General features: G+C 41.2%; 1 protein-coding gene across 1 annotated transcript; it reads right to left on the reverse strand.

Annotated features, from left to right (window-relative positions):
• Positions 1 to 8319: 8319 nt before the first annotated feature.
• Positions 8320 to 17705, reverse strand: LOC145441607 (cytochrome P450 26A1-like). Its single transcript, XM_080319513.1, has 8 exons — positions 16789 to 17705; positions 16246 to 16499; positions 14443 to 14566; positions 13420 to 13601; positions 12105 to 12296; positions 10997 to 11317; positions 10751 to 10933; positions 8320 to 10174 (listed from the first exon to the last, which is right to left on the reverse strand). Exons 1-8 carry the CDS (start codon positions 17012 to 17014, stop codon positions 9767 to 9769), a joined length of 1890 nt encoding a protein of 629 aa, XP_080175639.1. The 5' UTR covers positions 17015 to 17705; the 3' UTR covers positions 8320 to 9766.
• Between the last annotated feature and the right edge of the window lie 6481 nt (positions 17706 to 24186).

Consider the following 24186-nt stretch of genomic DNA (forward strand, 5'->3'; position numbering starts at 1 on the left):
AAAAGCGGAAAATATATTACATGTCTTTTGTCCAGAAAGTTTCAACAGTGGTCTGCTAAAGCAGGTCTAAAGCTAACAAAAAGACAGACTCCACTTTTCCAGCTTTAGGACAAGACATGGCCTGCTAGATTATGATATGATAGGTAAATGCTAGATTGCGAAACGGTAGTTTCAGATGTTATCATGGGCCATATTTAAGGTGATGAATTATTTCATATGGACGATAATGCGGTGTGAAGGGATGGTGTGAACCTCTGAAAGGTTCAGGTTCGTGTGAACGCGAACCTTTTTAAAAGGTTCTGTGTGAACACGAACGTGAACCTCATGACGTCACGTGACGTCATATTGCTAATTCCAACCTTACATTTCTGTGAAGTGATATATTAATGTACACGATATACGTAGCGACGACTCGGGCCACACTTTTTAAACGTCACCAAATGTATCAACCAAAGCAATCAAATGATATAATAATCCCATAAAATCAATATCTTCCGTCGCTTTGCCAACAATTTCGAAGAGGACTTGCAAGGGAATATAAGCTTACGCATTGACGGTCGAGGCCAGACCGGACAATGTATTCGGCACCTGACTATTGCTACATTGATGTTGAGAGGAGTGTAAAACGGGTTAATATAATACTTACTACCGATATTACCTCATTAAAAAATTATTAAGTAGCCAACACTTCAGTCGCACGGATTTGTTTTTTACGATACAATAAACATTTCAAATCAAGATGGGTCTCGTACGCCTGCTAGAATCTTTACATTAGATGACGATATATTCTTTATATTAATTTCATTGATTGGTTGAATAAGCATCATTCGCTGACTACCTACATGTAGCGTATTTCGCTCGGTGTGTTATGTGATTGCTGACCAAGCTCACAGCAGAGAGTTAATAAATATTCACAAGCGAAAAGATGAATATTTCAAGCAAACTTTTGTAACAAAGCAAGGGAAATTTTTGAGATTGGCATGGTGCATGCTAGCTTAGTGTGGATTTTTTTCTATGCTGCCAGTGCCATAGCCGTGCATAGAGTGGCCAAAAATTGAAATGCAAATAATTTCAATCATGGATGTTATATTGATGTTTAAAATTGTAGTATATTAAAAAGGTCCACAGTGCAGAACCTACCAAGGTTCGTTTGTGAACGTGAACCTCTAAATTTCGGGGGTTCACACACAGAACGCGAACGTGAACCTCACGTTCACACCATCCCTAGACTGTGAATGGAACCACGCAACCCGCTTCCTAAATTATGTTCCCAGATACGCTCGTGAAACCATAATGGTCTACAGTGCGCGAAGCGCGACGAAAATTTTGCGCTTTACTCAACTTTTACGTAAACTAAATGTTAATACTCCGTGAAAACAGCCCCGAAATTCCTCAGGCTATCTTTTTGATTGAAGGATTAAACTACTTTTACTTGACAAACTGAAAATAGCTAAAAGTAAGTAAGTAGATCACGAAATATTACGAAGTAGCAGTAGAAGTAGCGGGAAATTAGATCTACTTGAGTTAGTACCCAAGCAGCGGAAAACTACTTGAGTACTTCAATAAAGTAGAAGTACTTAGTTACTGACCACCTCTGTATATATCCGGGCCGGCGACTGGAGCAGTTTCCCGTCTCTGCTAGGCGATGTAAAGATGAGGCGTACACACTGAATGACAGTGGCGGCTCGTGACAATATCGGGTGGTGGGGCAAGGGCTGCAAGTGACTTTTATCAAGATGACGTCACAATGGCGTTTTCCAACGTAAACAAGTAACTTAATGATGGTACGGTAACATGAATTTCCCGGCAACAGTGATTTTAACGTATGTGCCACGAGAGGTCTGCTGGTGAGCTGGGACTTGAAGTGTGGTAACTGCGTAAACGGCGTACGGAACAAAGATTCAACACGGTTCATGTTCGCATTAGACCTGACTAATTATCTGCAGAAATGGAAATGACTATAACTCGAGAGATAGCGTAAGCCTAATTAGAAAGGTCAACGAATTCGGACAGATACGCAATTGTTATCTCATAGATTGGGCCTGTCCTATTGAATCCAAAACATCATTCTAAAGAACTAAGAATAGCAGCCTCGGAAATTTGGTCTCGGTAGTCGGTACAGCATAAGAGATTTTGGCCTTGAAACTGGAGACTGTAACACGACACATACGTTTTTATTACTGTCTTATAGGTCTGCTGCGAAATCGCCTTTGGAAAATATATTACCGAATAAATACGTGGATGAAAGCCTTAAACTTGGTACACTGTTACATGACATTATCGAGAAGTGGCCTCATGGCCCTTTTCGGTATGGTACACTGTCAAAATTAATGCGAACAGACCAACACCGAATTTTGCGTAAAATTTACTGAGGAATAGGCTGATCAAGTGATCAGCTGTTAGCCGCCATCGAAAACGAAATAACTATCGCGCTTGACAGGGGGTTGTAAGCAAATGGCTTGAAGGCCAATGGCTTGAAGGCCACAATTTCACGGTGAAATTGACTTTGGAGAATATAATACCAAAGTAAATATTTGAATGCAAACTGAGAATGATATCATCATCTCTGTTAACGTTACCGCAGAACACCGGCTTTTGCGTGAAATCCGCAATGTGTTGTAGGCTAAAGTGTCAGATCGGAGCACATCTTTACCACACTCGACCTTGATAACGAAATTACTGCCCTAATCATTGAGTGTCAACCTTGAGACTTGGCACAGCGTTCGATACTAAAATCAAGACATACCGTGCAAAAGCTTATGACGGATCTAGGTAAGGAGCATCGTTAAAATCAATAGAGACCAATACCGGCTTTGCGTATAATCTGTTAGCGATAAATGACTAGTCAGCTCTCACTCGAATTAGGAAGCCAAATTACCACTAACACAGTTCAGTGACAAACTTAAAACTTGGTACAGCGTTCGATACTAACATTAAGACTTTCCGTGCCAAATGTCATAACCGATCTCGGTATTGAACATCGTCAAAACCAATGGATACCAATACCGGCTTTTGAGTAAAATCTGTTTGCGATACATGACGGATCAGCACACACTCAACTTCGGAAACGGAATTACTACCCTAAACTTTAAGTAGAAACCCTGAAACTTGGGGCAGTGTTAAATACCACCATCACGACATGACAGAACAAGTTTCAAGAGTTTTCATGGTGTGAAACCCCATTAAAATCGACCTATACCAGCAAAGGTCGACTAAACGCAGATGACGGTAACAGAGTTCAGCTATAGATACGATTGTTACATCACACCTTAAGGGCGCAGAGCTATCGTGCCCCGGTTGCTCGGTAATTTTATGAATAGGAGAGACCAAATCACCGTTTCTTTATTGTGCGCGGCTTTGAGAGAATAGACAGTGAAAGCTTGTTATGAGCGCTACCGGGGCAAGCCCCGGCTAGGCATTCGCAAAGCGAAAACACAGAAGAGAATTCGATTTTCGCAGAGACTTCGCTATATATTGGCATTTACAAGCGAAAGGACAAGAAGTATACGATTTTCGCTGTGATTTCGGTTTATATAGATAGGTGTGCGTCTATAAATGGTGAAGAATTGTTATTGAACAGAATTTTAGGTGGGGCAATGCCCCAGTTGCCCTATAGGACGAGCCGCCACTGTTGTTCAGAACAATCGGGTAACCGCAACACAATGACCGTAACAATGACCCGTTGCGACTCTCCGATTGTTCGAACAATGCCGATATTTCGACTTTGAGGACGGATTCTAGGTGGATCAGTGCCTGATCATTATTTTAATTTATATTTTCGGAATCGGTGCAACAGTGGCTTTCGATCAAGACCATATTTAATAATTTCTGTGCTCGGTAAGATAGCTTTTGGATTGCCAGAAATCCTACAGTCGCTTACGCAAAACCACTCTCCACTCCAGCCTCGGCGGAGCGGAACGAAGCTGCAAAATCGATCTTTGCCGTTCCATGTTTAATTTCTATAGTGAAAGCAATTGTTATGAGCGCTACCGGGGCAAGCCCCGGCTAGGCATTCACAAAGCGAAAACACAGAAGAGAATTCGATTTTCGCGGAGACTTCGCTATGTATGGGCATTTGCAAGCGAAAGCACAAGAAGAACGCGGGTTTCGCTGTGATCTCGATATATATTGAGCGCTGTGCGTCTATAAATGGTTAAATTGTTATTGAACAGAATTTTAGGTGGGGCAATGCCCCAGTTGCCCTATAGGACGAGCCGCCACTGCTGAATGAAAAGTAAAAGAATATATAATATAGAAAAGCAAGCGATAAAAATCAGGTGAGGTGGCATGTCACGGAAGGCGAGATCGATAGGTCAGGTCGTGGTCCGGTAATCTTGAGGACGGACTATTAGAGATTGCTTGTACTTTGACTTGAATGTGGACATGCTCGTCGACTGTCGGATAGCCGGCGGGATACTGTTTCACACGTCAGGCATTTTTGATAGAGCGGTTATGGTCGCGCGTGTGTCGGAACTGTGCGCTTTTGATTCCGAGGTAAAGAAGTCATTGAAATATTCGGGGCAATGACCGCAGTGGAACTGATACATAAACTTGGCAATTTTCAGTTTCCGCACATCCTTCTCGGTATAAGGATAACAGTTTGCAAGGGACAAATTTGTGCGATGTCGTTACCTTCCCATGGTTACGTGGTCCCCATCCTGATCAAACTCACTTACTATAATTCAGTGGTGGTATACAAATAACGAAAAGTTACTCAAAAGACAAAACTATTTATTATTTTCAAAATTAGTTAGAAGGCCTATTCAATTGCATCAGTTGTTGGGTTGAATTGCTTTTATACGACGACGACATGACTTAAAGACGTTCAAATACAGCTACCTCCGTAACTACAATTTGCCATCACGTCACACATTCACCGTATGGCCCGGATTAGCATGTTAGCGTGCGCGCAGCTGATTGTGGGCCCTGACCAAAAACGCGTTCCTTGATGTTGCCGAATCCTTCTCTGCCTCCGCTATCTCCACCACCGCATGAGGTCAGCGAAGGTACATTACTTTCATAGGCACCGAAGGGTGTTCTCTGATTACAAGACGTTTTCGCAGTATAGCTGCTATTTTCCTGAGGTGGTCGTTGACGAAGCACGTCTTCTTTATCGAGTACGCTTTGCCTGATCACACTTTTTAATTACACACTTTCGAGTACTCTACTTCGAATTCCACGATCTTATTTACCTTTTCGTTCTTCGGATTCCGTAAAGTAGAAAGTACTTTGAGGATACTGCGGCCACTACCCCAAAAACTTCAATGACTTCTTTTCCTCGGTATCAAAAGTGCATAAGTATGACACACGCGCGTCCACGTCGTCCAACTACCATATGGTAGACAAAAAAGATCATCGCTCTATCAAACATGCCGGACCTCATTTGTGGAACAGTATCTCGCCGGCTATCCGACAGTCATCGAGCATGTCCAATTGTCCAGTCCACATTCCAGTCGAAATACAAACAATTTCTACTGAATCAATAGCCTACTATAGTTAGCCCTCTAGTTTATACCGGATCACGACCTGACATTTCAATCTCGCCTTCAGACACATGGCACCTTTTTGTCACCTGTTTTTTATATAAACTTCTTTTGCTTTTCAAGTGTGCACGCCTCCTTTTTTACATGCTGGCCTATAGGCCAAGTGGGTGTCTGATTTTGAAGACTACTCCAAGTCGTTTCGAGACGTTCCAATCTTTCATTGTATCGCAGTCTTGTGGTGTATTGAAATGTTGAAATTGTTACCAATAAATGGAATTGAATTGATGTATGCATCACAGTAACGAACGAAATTGTCATGATAATTGTGTGGCATGACCCCGGTATTGGCATAACTGTATATTTTCTGGAAGTACGGCTATTTGTATTGTCATTACAGTGTTACACCGGAGGATAAATTTTTCTATTTGGAAGGTATCCCAGCTCCGATGAAATACTATAGTAAGGATATGAGTCCTCGACTCGTATCTTCTGAAACTACTTATTTTCAGTTCCACTCTCACTCCAAGTTGCTTTGTTTAGGGTTACCATTACCATATGTCCTCTTTTAGGAAGATATGTCCTTCATATTCAGGAAATCGAAAATGTCCTCCGAGAACGTCTCAATGTCCTTCTTTTTTTTGGAAATTCGTCCTCTTTCACAGCTTGGGCAGTTAGGCTAATGGACAGGCTTAACTAAAAACGCCATAAATGACCCGATATATGCAATGCGGACGTTCGAGCGCAGGTCATTCAGAAGGGTGGTACAGTAAAACAGAATCCAACTCGGAATTATATCGCGGTCATGAATACTGCGTGACTACTTGCGTACCTCCCTACGTTCCTATTTGCATGCAAAATTTGGATTAAAATGTCGTACTAGAGACCTTGGTATAAGTCTGAGGTGGGTCCAGGTTCCGTATGCCATGGATGTATATTGTATATTCATACCCGTATATCGGGGTTGGTAGTTGGTACACAGGGGGAAATGCACACTATTCTCGCTAAAAGTATGGGTTCAAAATTCAAATCACTATATCTTTAACTCAAAAGTTATTATGAGTCGCTGCTGATTTCGACTATAGAGTCACGTCTGGTCATCTCAGAGTTTTTAAGTCAAATCACGCAAATTTTCTACGTGACTTGAGTCAATTCAAGTCCTCTTAAATTTTCCAATTTCAAGTAATTTTCAAGTCATCCAATGGCTCGTTGATTGATTGTGGTTTGTTCGAACTCTTTATTGCATAACCATCAACATCTACCGAGAACGTTGGTAACGATATCCGATTGAATGTGCCTTGTACTGCAGCGAACGACATGACCGTATACCTGTTCTTGACGCACAAATGTATAGCGCTATTAATTGACAGATCTCCCAAACAATCTATAGTTCATAACGCCCTCTTTTATCCTCTACACTAGTCTAGTCTAGTTTAACAACCACTGAGCTAACCAAACATATTTACGCATAGCTTTTAGTACAACATCCATTGCAGTAAAATATTTATTCAACTCGAAGACATTTCGGGTGCTCGGGTGTGATAGTAGGTATGTAGGACAGGACGTACATCACAAAGATTGTTTGAACGGATAACGCAGCACATTCCAAAATTGATTTGCTCAAAAACTTGCACAAATGATCGCACGGAGTTCGCACGCCAATGCAAATTAGCTGCAAAAACTGACTGTTATGACAATTATCAAGCATACGCTTCGTCAATCGGTTTACTGTCATTGCGCGAGACAGATCCTTGTTTCATTTAAAAGTGTTACAGTCAACCATTATCCAATTGACCAAGCCCATTTTATGTAGGCTTACCATACGTCCTCTTTTAAGAGGATTTGTCCTCTTTTTTGAAAGTGTCCTCGGAGGACGCCCTTTTGTCCTCTTTTTGAGATTTTGTCCTCTTTTTTGAAAATTTAGGTCAGATTTATAGTAAATTGCGAGTGATATGCCGCAGCCGCAAATTAGCGCAGAAGTGAAGCTCCGGCGGGTATTTCGGAGGGAAAAGTGGTGATTTCAGCTCTGAGCGAAAAGAAGACCTTTTTTTTTTGACCTTTTTTTTTTTTTTTTTTAGTCAACCGATCATGAAGTGGGAAAAATTTACCAGTTTTTGAGAATTCTTCTCCAGTTTTGCATGTCTGAAATTTCTGAGAAAGTATCCTCTTTTTTCATTTCCGAAATATGGTAAGCCTAATTTTATGTAACAAAAAGAGATTCTGTATAACTTACAAATTTCCCACGAGTGTGTTCTAATTCGTGTTGTTATTGTTTAGTTTCAAATTGCGCTGTTACTATAGTACAGTATAGTACAGTTCAGAGTTTGTTATTGTTGCCATTGTTACATTGCGGACTTCATGATGTAATTTCTGATTGTTACGTCATGCTTTGCCCTTTCGGTTTCGCTTTTCATTCTGTTTAAATCTCTTCAGTGTGCCGTTAACTCTTGAAAAGAGGCATCGAAAAGACTTCGAGTTGAATAAATATTTTACTGCAATGGATGTTGTATTGAAAGCTATCTTCAAGTTCTGTACCACGAACCAGCTATTTAAATATTATAATTGTATTATAATGCCAATCAAGGATTTTGACGGCAATCCACGGCAAACCGACTCTGTTTGATCTGCGATGTCGCTGCTGATGGAACGCCTAGTCACGGGCCACTTCATAGTTTTCATATGTCGAGTCCGAGACGATACAAGTCAATACCAGTCGGGTCAAGTCAATTAATGCAGATAACGCGACTCCAGTCATCTCAAACACTGCGTATCTCTCCGAAGTCTCTGTAAATGTCCCAGCGTACCGCACGGGCGACGTATATAGTCCTTACGGAAGACATTTGTTCCAAAAATAGTTTTAATATTATTACTTTAAGATTGACAAGTCGAAAATGCGTACAATATAAAATCGACATCATTATACACGCGGGGCCTACGATATCGTAGGCCCCGATACGCGACATATTGGTCAAAAGTAATCAACATTTCGTTAACGACGCGGCAGTAAGAAGAAGACACCCCCAAAGTCTCCATTTGTTTCCTCTTCATACGTTTATAAAGAACACGTTTTACCGTAAATATCACGGCTCATCCGGCAACAGAAATGATAAATGACATGGCGACTCACGACAACGTCGCGTGCCAGTCGCCGAGTTGCAGAAATGATATCTCGCCGCGGCATGCTTTGATGAAGTAGTAAACACTCATCGAATCTGGATTTCGCCACTCGCTCACTTTCATCTCCGCAAGTAAAAAAAATGATTAAATGTAGGCCTACACAATACCTAAAGACAGAAAAGTTTGCTAATACGCAATATCATCGTGGCTTGCTTGTGACGCTCAAGACGATGAGGAAGTCGCAACGACTTAATCAGAAATCTAAAGGGGTGCTTGAGCATCGTTAACTATCCCTGCTTACTATATCCATCATCTACGACTGAACAGTGCACGTAGATGCAGTGAAGATATTGCATTCCGGAGTAACGATTATCTGGATTCAAATTTTCAAGCTTTCAGCAATTTTGACTGCCTTTTTTCATAAAAGTACACGGAGTATTATTGAAAAGCGATTTTCACCGTCAGTCCTAGGCCTAGTCACAAGTCAATCTTACTTTTTCAGTTTTGACTCGAGTCAAGTCGAGTAATTTTCAACTCACCACCGAGTCAATTCCTAGTCCAAGGTACGACTCGGTCCGTAATTTAAGGTCGTGTCTTAATTTAAGGACTTTTGATCAAAGATGTCTAGATTACTGTAAAACTCAGCTATTTCGCACCAATTTCAAAAAAATGTTATACCGTCAAGAATCGATTGCGAACAGACCGTTCGCACCATCCCTAAATTGAGCGCCGTTTAAATTTGCTAAACAAGCACTCACGGTCGCAGGCATAAGAGCAACGCCACATGCCACCTCATTTTGTCTCTTGCGTCTTACATTATCTGCATTACTTTTCATTCAGTGTGTATGCCTCTTATTTAGTTCGCCTAGGCTAAGGTGGGTGTCTGATCTTAAAGGCTACTCCATGTTGTTTCGACACCTTCCTATCTTTTCATTGCATCGCAGTCTTGTGATGTTTTGAAACGAAGAAAATATTAATAAACCTGATTGACTGACTGACGCAACGCATGTAACTGCAGGACGGGAGACATGGCCGGGCGTAATTCGCGAACAAGGTGACGATTATACGCAGGCTGCGAACGGTTCCGCGAAGCATCAGGCTCGTCAGTAAGATTTTACGAGCGCTGACACTATCTGGCTTGCGGTATAGGTGGCTTGATCGCGGGAGTGTCACTCTCGAGGATTAAACTTGACCTTCACCGAAGAGGCAGGCTTCGTCATCGGGATCAACTTGAATTTTATGGGAGTAGTTGGGAAGAAGTCCGACGAGCGCGCCACTTCGATGGCCAGAACGCGCAGAACGAATAACGCGTAGTTAGCGCCGGCGCACATCCGCGTGCCTTTGCCGAACGGGATGAAACTGAACGGGCCATTTTTTCGATGACAAATGTGACAGTCTTGTTCTCGCGACGTTTCTTGGGATAATATGCCATTCCGTTTTGAACATTTGTTACAGTAAAAGTAGTCCGGATTGTAGGGCAAGTGCACGGCTTCAAGCGGTTTTTCCTGACCAGAAGCGATCTCGTGCGTTTCTCGTATGCTGAACATCACTTGCCAGCCCTTGGGTACTTGGAATCCCTGAATGGACAAAGTATTCAACTGACATTGCTGACACGGCCGTGTTAGCCAGGTTGGAAATTTGAGAGGCAGGGTCTGCGTCACAGATGAGTTATTAAGTGCCGTCACAATGTCTTATAGCAATTTTGGCTACACCGAGGCATTATAAGTTCAGGGATTATTCAATGCTTGCGATTAGTCGAAAGCTTAGCTTTATATAGTTGCAATACTGATTGTAGAGAAAGTTCGTGGACATATGAGCTTGAGCATGCGACACTGGAGTATGTGGGTTAAGGTTAGGGTTAGAGTTGGGTTTGGATTATGCATAGGGTAGGGGTTATACGTTCGGGTTCGTGTGTGGGTAAGGGTTATTTATGAGTTTTCGGGCTAGTTTTGAGGTTAGAAACTCACAAGCTCAAGTGTTACTTGCTCATTGCTCAATTGTCGTTTTTCATTGTATCGCATGTTTAAATCTCTTCAAACGTGATGAAAACGCTACAAATTGATCGTGTTATCAGGAGTGAGCAGGATCTATTTCTATTTCTTTTTCGTTGTTGCATTTGTTAACATATATGCGAGCCAAATCTACATACTCACATTTAATTCAAAAGTCTTTTTCGCAACTCTTATCGCCCCAGGAATCGGCGGAGTAACTCGCAAGCATTCGTTGACCACACTGGATAAGTAGTCGAGACCATTCACTTTTCTATAAGGAATTTCATCCAGCGGAACGTCCCACAGCCCACTGGTCTTAATCTCTTGCCGAAGTTTTTCGAGAACCTAAGAGATGTGAAACGTGTCAGTTAGCAATAGTTACGTATTCTGTACACTTTTGGAGCTTACATTCAAATTTTGACTTAAATGTAGAATTAGCAGAGACGAAGATGCCTGCAGACTCTGGGTACCAGCGAAAATAATCTCGAGGGCGAGATTTTGGAGGTTCCTCAATCTAATGCTGGTTTCTCCTTCCAGCTTCGCGATTTTGATGATGTTTACAAGGACGCTGTCTACAGACTCCGTAGAGGCAGAAATCTCATCGATGCTAGCGCCCGGTTTATGCGATCTTATGTTTGCGCAGCCAAACAGTTCTTCCTCCGTACATTCCATCTTTGTCTTCAATTTCATTTTCATTTGCTCAAAAATGAATTCTCGTGCCTTCTTACCCTGGAAATAAACGCATATAACTTACCAAAAATATGATGTTCCCGGACAGTGTAGGAGCTACAGTAGGGCTGTAAAAAAACCTTTAAAAAACCTTTTTCTTCAGAGTTCACTGGCTACGTGATAAAATTGTTAGGTTGGTAAAAACAACACTGCACACCAACTTTGGCTCAATTCCAACCAGTAGAGGTGATTTTCTTGCAGTAGAAAGTTTTGAATTTATCATTAAAAAATTTAAAAAATAAATAAATTAAAATTCAGAATTTTTCTTTCTACCCCATAAAATTTTTAGGCTGTCAGTAGAGATGATGCATACCAAATTTAGCTCAATTCCAACCACTAGACGCGAAGTTATTACAGTAGAAAACTTTCCAATTCCATGATTTTATAATAAATAATCAAAGAGTTAGCTACCGTACATACTATTTCATTCAAATTCAAATTTTTCTACTGCAATAACTTAGCTTCTAGTGGTTGGAATTGAGCCAAAGTTGGCGTGCAGTGTGGTTATCACTGACCTAACAATTTTATCACATGGCCATTGAAATCTGAAGAAATAGTTTTTTTTTAACAGCCCTGGGGTCTGTGCGGCGCTTGATTTCTATGTCACTTCTCTGTTGAACCCGTGGATATGGATGTGTACCTAGAGCGGTCAGTGTGAAGGCGTCAAAACACCCCCAGATAATGCTTTTGACTGTGACAATACTTAGAAAAGAAGACTGTAGTTGTCACGGTACAAAGTGGGTATTTATTTACTGCGCGATATATTGGCTAATACTAGCCTTCTCACCTTTCGCCACACTGAAAACGGAGTGTCCAATGGGATGCATAGTATGCTGTTTATGATATCATCGGCGGAAGTGATGTACTTTTGAATATCGGGGTCGTCCTCTTCGATTCCTAATAAAACCGTCATCATCGTTCGAGCTATAAGTTGCTTGCATTCTTCCAGCATGAAAATTTCGCCCCTTGAATTCCAGCTCTGAAATAAACCCACGCGCTTTCATTGTTCATATGAGGCCAGACTTCTTTTCGCGAAGGAATGCCGTCGCATCGATGCTGGGATTGATAAAAAATGTTGTGTAATATAGTATAGGCGTAATATATACACCTTTCACGTAATGAGTAATCATGTGTCATCACAGTCTAGATACGATCTCTATTATTTCAAGGGTTACAGTAACTAATAGATTGCGTGATGACAGTTCTGCCGAGAGTGACAACATTTGTTGGAACACATTTTATTTAATCTGTTCTCGTTATATCTAGGGATGCATCTGTCGATAGATATCTTCGAAACGAATTTATTACAAGATTACACAAACCACACTGTAGAGTACCTGTCACCGCACGTACATCAAATACCGTAGTATCAAGCTTGTGTGGGAGATTGATCAGGAATCATTATTTCTATAAATCTAATTGAACGAGCCAAGTGGGTGTTATCAGATCGTTCAATCGCAAACACGTGTACGCATCTTCCTTTGTTGTAGCCGCGTCGACCATACTTCGAATCATCATTAATACTTTATTGCCTAGGTGTGTAGTCAAGTTCTGATGTATAACATTTCGGCACCGGAATCGCAGCTTGCTGATAAGCATATAATTGTTCAATCAAACGTGAATTTGAGAAGAAGGGATAGTATAAGAATGACTGATTTCCATTATGCAACCTGTCACGATAACGTAGACATGACGTTAGCGGGTGGGTATCCCAAAATCAGTTTCTTATCGGTTTATGCACCACAAATACTGCACCGTATATGACTGTAGGTATGTAGCAAAGGAATTTGCAACGAAACGATTGGACCAGTACCGCGATTCGAGCGAAAATTTCAAAATAATTACAAGTCGAGCGATCTCAAAGGTAGAGCCTTGCAATTTGATGACTCAATATTATAAAATCGGTATCAGTTTCACTGTTCTGCGACCGAATTTTCTCGAATGACATTTAATATGGACAATGGACATCAATGTGATTTGAGTTGAGTTGAATGTTCCCTCGATAACTACCAAAATTCGTATGCGTTCCGTTGCATACACATTTAATAACCTTCACGATAGGTGTGTAATGCAGAACAGGCGTGTCACTCAGTTGTGCTTACCTGGACATGATTTCGCACACTTCGTTGAACAGAGGGTGCGTATCTTTCCATAAACCTCGGTGATAACGCTCTCAAGGCGAGCTTTTTAATCATCGTGTGAGTCTCTTTCGATCCATTTACAATTCCGTCCGTGCCTAATATCACTTGCGTAGTATAGGGCCACTTGGTCTCCACGATTTGGCCTGGATACAAAAAATGCAGGGTAATCTAACTTTAGCTTCGGCAATAGCATACGTCATCAGATCATTAGATATTTTATTGTCTGCAAATAGAGCTAAAAAGTCGTCGCGAAACTAATAGGATAAAGAATGATTGACAGACGGCAATGTAGTAGTTTTAAGAGCAAGTTAACGCGAATGGCAGCTGTGGTTATAGATTGTCGCCGATGATATTGGAGCGCTTGCAAAAACAGCTCCTGCATACGTATTACACCACAGTGTTATCGCCCGCATCATATACACTGTTCGTGGACGATGTTTGTTTCCATAAACGAGTAAAAACTTGCAAAATTTGCATATATTTAGCAAATGGACAGACGTGTGTGATATCGTATAATATATAGTATACTTTATCGGCGTCCGCTCCTAGTCAAGGACACTGAATGAAAAATAATATTCGCTCGTTTACACTTGCAGCAGAACACCATGGGGCTGGTTACAACGCAATCCAACCCCTATACGTATCGTGCGGCTGCTGTTGAAATTATGTTTGTCTGTTGATCTGTATTTACAAGTGTTGGGGGGGTGCGAATAGGCTACAAATCGGTCTCAAGTCAGGCCTATAATTGGTGAAGAATAACCAATTAACCATTTCCAATAAATCGCATATCAACCTGAACAATGAACATATGACTGCGCAGTATATAGTTAAAAGACCCCATCAAGTGCCTTCGTAGCAGCATGCATGGTATGTTATATTCATTCGCTCTAGTAATAAGGCAATCGTATTATTTCAGCGCAGACTAGAATTTGGTCGTGTAGCAACTGTGAACATGCGGTAATTTACCAGCGTTCTATCGTATACCTTCTCCAAGCAGAAGCTTCTTGATAAATTTTTCTCCCGAAACTCGAATGGTTGGTCTTCCGAAAAGATGAGTTCGGTATATTAGTCCGAATTCGTTTCTCCTGGCTCTTTGAAAGCTCACTCCCTGCAAAGGAACTGCACACATCAATACACGTGGCAAAAATCGAATGTATAGTGGATAAGCAGGGATATGTCTGGTCTCAAAAGCTGGACAGTGGGATGATATTAAATATTTCACGCACAATGGGGTGGCAGTAGTGAAGCCTCGTGAGTTGGAAATTCCCTAACTGAAAGCACATATGACATGACAGATATGTGTCTTTTCATCGATACTTAAGGGCTTTACGCTAAATATTTGACTTCTTCGCAATGGAATTCCAACATTGGGCGAAAATAAAAATTGAAATACTGATACATCCCCAGAGGAAATTATATAGTTAGTGTAACCAATTGAGAAGAAATCGCAATATGCATCCGTTCGTATCACCAATGAACTTCTGCGTGAAACAGACGTGAGGGTGACGTATGTAATGTATCGACTACATCTCTCGCCTACTTGTCATAATGTGCGTGCTCGTATTTATAATCGATGATGGCTTACTTTCGTACAAAAATAAATCAATCCCTGGTCAAAGGTATATTTTTGGAACGACTTTGCTGCTTTGCATCACAAGCTATCGCCAATACAGGAAGCAGCTGACAGGGAGGTAAACTTTATCGAATCCCACTATCTCACATCAGCTCCCGTCGTGACGAGTGTTGATTTGCTCTTATTGTCTGGTGCTTTGCCATGACAACAGTGCGCCTTGATCAAATTCCATCAATATTTGCTAACTTTATGATTGCCGAAAAAAGTATAACGTGTGAACCAAACGAGGAAGCAAATATATAGATATAATTCTGACGACGGAATATGTTTCGTGCGTTGCCAGAAATGAGTGGCTACTTAATAGTACGGTCACGTAACGCCTGTACAGTTGCGACCGCGCGACGCGGTGTCCGGAACCCCTACTTTATTTACGTCACTGCTTGTCACGGAATACGTTATCCAAAAAGTCGACCTATGGTTAGACAGTCGGATATAGCAAGCTGGCATCAGAACTATTGCACCATGGTAAATACTCGTCAATACTCGGTGTTCGCAGAATAATCCATCTGCATTAGGCAACCATTTGACATAAAATCATTCAGCTACGTGCGTAAAGACAGGGGGCGTTCTGTCTAGATAGAAGCTGCTGTTAGCAGAGCCATATATCGCGCGCGAACACACAATAAATACCCCTTCTCCGATTCATTCTTATCTCACACAACGCTACTCTACGTGTTGTTGACTCTTATTGCGACTATCATTTATCCGCAATGAAAACGTGGCACACAGAAAAGGACAATATTACGAGAACAAGCTGTTGCGGGCGGTTTGTAATATAGCACTCCTACATAAGTTTGGTACTCGCGAGGCGAAGTCGTTGAAATTAGAAACTTGTTTCAACTGACACCATGCCAAGCCTTTATTATTACCACTTGGCGATTAGATATTCTATAAAAGTGTATTGAAGAAAGTAAATATGTGACACCTCGATATCTTACCAAGTAGTTTATACACGGCTCTTTTGCAAACAAAATATTAATGACTTCTATGTTTCGTCGATGGTGTCATACCACACGTCGGGTCTTACAATTTCACTTTGTCTTGAGTGAATCACGTTCATTTATGTGATATAGACCGCAGGTTTTTCGAAGTAATTCCTTTGATAATGGAACGCAAATGAATCAAGTCACTTCCCGAGATAAGGCGTGACTTACCAAAATCAGAAAGTGGAGCATCTCCCCGATAACTGGGATACCCATCCGTCCTTTCGGTAGCGGCAAATCCGATGTCTTGTCTTTTAAGTTCACGCATTGTATTTCCCAAAGTTTGCAGATGCAAATGAATAATATCGCAGGAACTACGAAATATTTCAACGCGTATACGGAGAAGAAGTATGGCAGTATTTTCAAAAAATACGAATCGCTGCCGGTGGGCGTTGTTGGCGAAGGAAGATGCGCGTATACTTGTCCTGCGAATAATCGTAACGGTCATTTAGATGGGGAATATGCTAGAAGTTTCGACTGCCATAATTTCGCAGTCAAATGCAACCTATACGCGCCGGTGATATTTGCAGTGTCGAAATCTCGTAAAATGACGGACGTGCGTTGAACGTAGACAACGCACGTCACATCCATAAACGCTAGCATTTGATTTTTTAACGTCGCCAAACATGTTTCATTGCCGTGTGGCCTACCCAAACCCCAGTTTAACAGCAACAGATTGGCATACATAAATGTGTATTCGATGAATCATCTCACCTTCAAAATTTTCGAGGTTCTGTAATTCAGAAGTAGAATTCGGTATGGTGTAGTTGGAAACAAGATCCGTGCCTTGTGTCCAGTTTGTCTCGCTGACTATCGGCCAGTCCATTGTCAAATTGATCTTTCCTTCCAACACCGCTGGCATTAATCTTTCGCTATCTAAGGCGACGTCGTCACGCAATACATGCATATCCAACATATCTGACGTTCGGGTGATTGACATCTAACGTGCTATAAGACACAGATTTGTGAAACGGATATCCGACGGACGATTTGCTTTTTCGCGGCTGTGAGCAGTGATAATGTACTGCCGACTATTTAGCACTTTTGGAAATCCATAAGGCAACAAATAGGTAATGAGGATTTCGAGCGTCTTCCCGGTGATCCCCACGCGAGAGGATTTTATAGATAATGAACTCTCTCGAAGCTTGCGGTTTTTCTTCACTCCTAGGAGAAACGCGACAGATACAGCTGCCGAAGTTGTGCGCGTTCTCTCCCACAAATCAAACATTAGTGAATGACTAGGTGGTATATATATGTTACATAACTCACAATAATGGATGATGCCGACAGGAAATAACGCATTATGTGCCAAAATATAACGACAAGTTCCCTATTGTAAATCATATTGGTACAATAGCGAATAGATACACATTATCAATACCTGTATTTCGAAATCTAGCATTTGTTGATAGATTTGATTGAAAGCATCGACATATAGACACCGTTATTGAAATGACCAAGCCAGCCGGAGAACAGAACTTCAGAATGACACCAAACAATGTTCATATTGTTAATTTATTTTCGACATCAGCAGCGATACGTTAGAAATACGGTGAATCAAATACGAAATTAAGAAATATTTTGTCCGTGTGACGTAATTATAACAAAACAAATACATAGTAGACAGCAAACTTAAACAAGTACAAGTACGGTACAAGTACAAGGACAAGTACGGTTTTAAATAACCGAAAACAACAATACAGTACATTAGTGAAATATTCCGTTCTCTTGCTCGTTGTAACAGCTGTTCTGGATTGCCTCTATTGGAGGAAGATAGAAACTGAATATATTATCTTTTTCTGGTCATCCGCAGTCCATAGTACGCATAAAGTGATTGGAACAGACTCCTTCTTCTTTGACATGACACGAATTCTATCAATCTTTGAAAATACCATGAAGCTTCTAACCATATCACTCCAAAGCATTGATTTGTGGTGAAGTTGCACAGTTTTGAAGAAAAATGCTGGCGAAATTTTCACAATTACCTCGGTAAATTGAGCTAAATTGAGAAGAAAACATCAGAATATACCAGACACGTTTGCCTATCAGCTGATGTCCTCAAATGATTGCTCAACAATCTGCATGGGCTTGTGTTGAAATGGATTGATTGATATCAAAATCTTGAAAAGGTACCGATAGCCTATATAGGCCTCTTTACGGACTTTATCTTATAATCCATGTTGTATATGTCACGATACTTCCTGAGAATTCTATTAGAATCACAGTGGTAATAGAAATAATGAAAGATATTCGCGTCACGATAACTTAGTGACATAACACTATATGTTTGTGCTTAACTTGGCCAACCTATTTCGTTTCCATGGATATTCTTGCTATATTCTGGCTATTACATATGTCCATTAGATCTATTCGCAGCGTGCTTTCGCTCCCTGGACGTTATGCGATATAAGCTATAAAATATATTTTGGAATTAGATGAAAAGTAACCCGGTAAATGGCAATATTCACTTTGTAGATTTGTGTATCGCGTTGTGTGGTCAAGTGGCCATGGCACATTACGTCGAATTATCTTGGATAAACATTTAGAGAGACACGCAATTTCAAAGATATCATGACCGATGGTGCTGTCGGACGTTTCGCCTTTAACACAATTAATAAGGCCTGGCGTTTGAGAGACCAAAAGTGGTTTATTTATCGTCGGCGGGCGTTTTCTTCTTTACGACTTGTGCCACAATCGATCTTCGCCGTAACAATGGCGGAATGGAAGGTGCGTCATGTTCAAAAAGACGCGACGAGATGATTGAGCACAGAACGTTCCACTCACGTTACTTTCTCACCGATCCACTATCCGTTGATGCGGCGCTTATTCCTGGGATTAGCCGTTATATAACCGAAAACCATGCCCGTGCGAAGATTTTCTGCAGGCGCATTTATGAGGGAAATTGAAATTGAACCCATCGACATAACATTTAATGTGTGCATCTACACACTTTCAAACTTGACGTGAAATCCTAATATATATATTTATATACATAATACGCGCATAAATTAGTTGCTGGATACCCCACTTATACTAATTTCACTCTTGTACCTCAGGCTCGGCAAGTAAATCATGTGATCCGTTGAACTCGGAAATACTGTCGAACCCACCTCGACTCTACGCTACTGCATGATCGTTGCGTGTGACGTTCACGTTTATGCATGTTCGCATAACCATCGACTCGAATCGTTAAAAGACGCCTCCAAGTCATTTCAATGCCCTCTATCTTTTCATTATATCGCAATCTTGTGATATTTTTGAATCAATGGAAATTTCAACGGACTATAGTCATGACGGGATGAGAATTTGGTCGTAGATACGATTCGATTCGGTTAGCAATTTTGCGAATTCTGGCTTGGTTTGTGATTCGAATACGAGATTGTATGTTCATTGTTCATGCTTTATTAGAATAAACCCATAATCAGCGGTTCTATTATTCTCATCCGCTGAGGACAGTGTACAGTGCATTACACACGGCGCAATGCGATGTAATGAAGAGATAGGACCATGGTTTGTCAATCTAACATCCACACCAGCCTAGGCCCTACTGAGATCAATATATACATATTAATTATGGAGCTTATATACTCGGATTCGGTCATGATAAGAGAATAATGAGATGCATTGCGGACTTAGATTCGGACTTGGATCCGAACCTACTATCCGAACGGGACAAAGATTTGGATTCGCAAAGTCAACTCATTTCTCGTACTCGTGGATAACGTATGAATCATCTTAGTCTCACGTTTGTTCGTTATCCAAGCAACCAAATATCTTACTGCTCATTGAGAGTTATATAATCGTCAGATGACAGTGCAACGTTATCGCGATAAGATAATTCTGATAACCTATAACACGACGTTAGGGTCCTAGAGCACTTCTAGTCGACTAACTAAGCTTCACTTCATTTCATATAGGTTCGAAGACGTAGTCGATAATTCCTATATAGGTATAGGCCTATATTTATTTTCACACCTGCAATTCCGAGAAATGCGACATCATAGCAAATATTTTTCGCCTGTGCTTTGATAAAAGAAAATTAAGAATGTATGCGTTCCAGTCCAAATATAGTCTGTGTTGATATCGCGGAATTCCACGTTGTTTGTATGTATGCTGTAATCTGTGTTCATTTTATCCAGTCAGACATGTAAGGCTTGTACGGTAAATAATCAGTAAACGGAATATGGATAACAATCAATTATTATGTGGTTTGATAGGTAGATGGCGGCGTAAATATTAACCAGATAACGGTTCGACCTCTTATTTTTCACGAATCTGCGCGCACTCACCAACTCACTGCGCGGCCCCATGGACAACACGACAACACTGCGTAACGAGTAAAAAAAAGATCATCACTTCGGATTTTTTGTGCGCAGCTTAGATTTTCTGTGCGCAGAGACTGTGTCAGCACTGCGAATTTGCGCTGGTGCGCAGCTTAGAGGGACCATTGGGGACCATATTATTTGCAAACTATATAACCTACACTGTCCTGCACAATATATTTCGTCGTCGGATATTTATGGTAATATTTCCTTCTTAAGGAACATTGAACAAGCACCAATAAAAAGACGAAATGGTCAGTTGGTAACCGTTCGCACCCGGTTCACGTTCGTCATCCGTTGATGAGTGGTTATAGGATTAGGCATGTGCAGTGCAGTCACAGCGAATCACTGATTTGAATCGATTCGAATGATTTTTCAATGAAAAGTTTACTATATGAAGACCTTGTGTCAAAACCAAATACTTAATCAATTTCAAACTTCTAGTGTATAGTTCAAATGATGCCTCGGCCTGTGCTTTATCTTTATCATTTTCCAAAATTCGAATTCCTATAGCGTCGGCGGATAATACAACCTAATAAATGCTGCGTGCCTCTCCGGATGACAAGCCAGTCTCTTGCTAGCAGTGGCAGATCATGTAATAACAGATTAGAGACTATAGATTTCCTGAATATCGACGGCCTGCAACTGTCAATATCGGATCTGTCAATGCAGTGAAATAAAGATAGGATCAATAGCGGATATGAGCCCATTTTGGATGCGTTGCAATGTTATGATATTAAATTTAAAGCCCAATCATAAACATACATATAAGCAAGTTGATATAGTATACAACTGCCTAAAACTTGAATCATACGAGGAAAATAACTAAATATAAAATTCGCTTTGTGTGACCATCGTATTTCGCGGTGGATAAATGATCTTGTGTTTTGAGGAAAATAAATGTGGTAGCTTTGCGACATACCTGGTACGTGTGATAGGCTTACGATATTTGATCAATATCGCTATTCCAATAAATGCAAAACACTTGGCAATCGCGTGAAATCTGTACGAATATAATCGCGTGAAATCTTAACCAGTGCGCATGACGTATCGGAGCGGGTCGAAGTATCATTTCCGAATATAATTAATATATATTTCCAGTTATAAACAATTAAATATATTGGCTATGTCAAATATATTCAAATATCCACAGAAATAGCAATATTGAAATGGATTTTATTGCGTGACAACTGACAGTCAAGCACGGGCGAGCTGTTCGCGTGTTCGGCCAGCCAACTATATGGCTATAAATAGCTTACTTATGCTACTGAATATGAATGAATACGAATGAAACCAGGTTTTCTAAACGGACTTTTCAAGCTTCTTGTGTGCTGTCTGGCCTACATAAGCACAGAAATTTGGAACTCTATTTCTTCTATATATCCCTGATTTGGTAGAGGGTGAAATTATTAGAAATAACTAGATAAAGTCACGACTACTCACAGTGATTTAGTGAAGAAATGACGTCATAATGTCCTATTCGAGGAGGGAGCAGTTGCACCTTTCGCTACTCCAACGAGTGTTACGCTTTTCAAATTATGTGATTGGATGACAGTGTCTATTTCACGGGATAGAAGGGACACTATGATATGTTCAATGGATATCGCCTCGAGTCTAGAAGGGCAACTTATTCGCCTGAGTTACGTTAAGTAGTCTATCAAGAGAGAACGCGGCCGGTACATGATGATTCGTAATGACAGTAGATTGACATCGATTTCGCCTACGTACTACACGTGACGCTGCATTTTCATTGCCTCTTCATACGATGTTATTTTTTTGCTGTTTTTATTCAGTCTGTATGGCTCTTATTAACGCGTTCTTTTGTTAATATTTTTTACAGTTAGCCAGGGTAGGTGGCCGATTGAAAGATTAGCCATGGTCGTTTCGGGTTCGGCTCCTCTTTATTTCGTTGTAGCGTCATCTTCTGATGTTTTAAGTGATGAGAATTGCAATTAATCATGTTAATATTGATTCTGTAGTTGGTGACATTTTAGGACGATAGTTTTAGTTTACACCAGTGGTTCTTAACCTTGCCCACAGCGCCCCCCAGGGGGCGCTGGCGACTTCGAAGGGGGGCGGAAGCGCTCAGGGGGCGATATGGGGGGCGCTGGGCTCAGGGGGGCGGTATGGGGGGCGCTGGAGAAAAATGGCTTCGCAGTAGATGATGTGGTGATAGGACTTATCCTTAATGAATATTCAGGGCAAATTAACACCGAAAACTTCGTTACATATAGCCTTCAAAATACATATAGGTTTAATTGTCCATGGGCGCCTAAATGACTGACACCGAATGTTCCTGTCTTGGCAATCTGAACCCCAGAAGACGAATTCCATTTGGCAGGGAAAAATTATATGTCAGTGAGGAAATACCAATCTGAAATTGGTGCGTCTTTTAGTTTGGTACGATTGGACGACAGGGATATTCCTGTTGGGCGATATCCCCGTTGAGCGATTCTATATTTTTTGATATTGCAGACAGGGGGTCACGAAATAACATCATGCAACGAAGTCATACCAACGGGCTCGCCCGCCCGAATATGTTTAATTATTAGTAACGGGCCCTACAGTTTTCAAGAAACCTCACAATGTTCGCTTTAAGTTTTGATGAGTCTGCGCACACTCAACAACTCACTGCGCTGACCCTTGGACAACAGTGCGTAACGACTAAAAAGAGGTAATAACTTCGGATTTGTTGTGCGCATGGTAGATTTCCTGTGCGCAGAGACCGCGTCAGCACTGCGCACGTGCGCAGCTCAGAGGGAACATTGCACCTCACTCAGCTCTACCGGTAAATGTGTTTACATGAGCAGAGAGAGGATAAAAATTGATCTCAATTTACATGCAATTCCCAATGATATTGACCAATTTAATCAATAATTAGTGAGATTTTTCGCGTTTCGTGCGACTAGGCGAGCATAGCTGCCTCAGTAAATGGACACCCAATGTAGATACCTAATAGGCTATCAGCCAATAGCGGACAGCCTAATGGAGGTCTGGGAGTGAAGTCCCCCGGAAGTTTGGTTTATCACCCGATGGGGGCCCTGGACCAACGTTTTTTGTTTGGAGGGGGGCTGACGAAGTGCTGTTACGGCCCTGGTAACGAATAATTGTACCTGCGTGCACGCCCGAATATGTTTAATTATTAGTTACGTGCCCTTTATTTTCCTATACAACAGCTCACTCAGTGCTACTGGTAAATCTGATTACGTGGGCTGAGAGGATAAAAAGTTTATAGCGAGTTATATATGTAATTACCACCTTTCCATTCATGGATTATAGAAAATTTTGGTACCTAGGGCGACCAGGCCACACAAACTTTGCTGACCATCAAAATCACGATATGGGGTTCGTGGGGGCGAAGATCTCAGAGGATCAGTTTATCACGCTATGGGTGCGCAAGGCAATCGTTTTTAGGGGGGTTGACGAAGTGCTATTACGGCCCTCCCTCTTACTCATTGTCTTTATTACATTGCTTACAATATGAAGGTGGGGGGCGCTGGAGCACCATAATTTTTGAAAGGGGGCGCTGGAAGAAAAAAGGTTAAGAACCACTGGTTTACACTATCGATTCTATACCGTAAACAGAGGATATTATGATTTCGGTTTCCCCCCGTTTAGCCTAGTGAGTAGGCCTGTGATAACTAGGAATTCATTTAAAGATAGAATGCTTGACAGCAGAGGTGGGCGTCTGATTTCAAAGGCTAATCCAAGTCGTTTCGACACCTTCCTATCTTTCATGGTGACATGATGAAATTCTTGATAACACTGAACTGAACCACCCGATTAACCC

Source organism: Botryllus schlosseri, chromosome 6 (assembly GCF_051294905.1).
Source record: "Botryllus schlosseri isolate E-star chromosome 6, Bs_hap1, whole genome shotgun sequence".
Classification (NCBI taxonomy): Eukaryota; Metazoa; Chordata; class Ascidiacea; order Stolidobranchia; family Styelidae; genus Botryllus; species Botryllus schlosseri.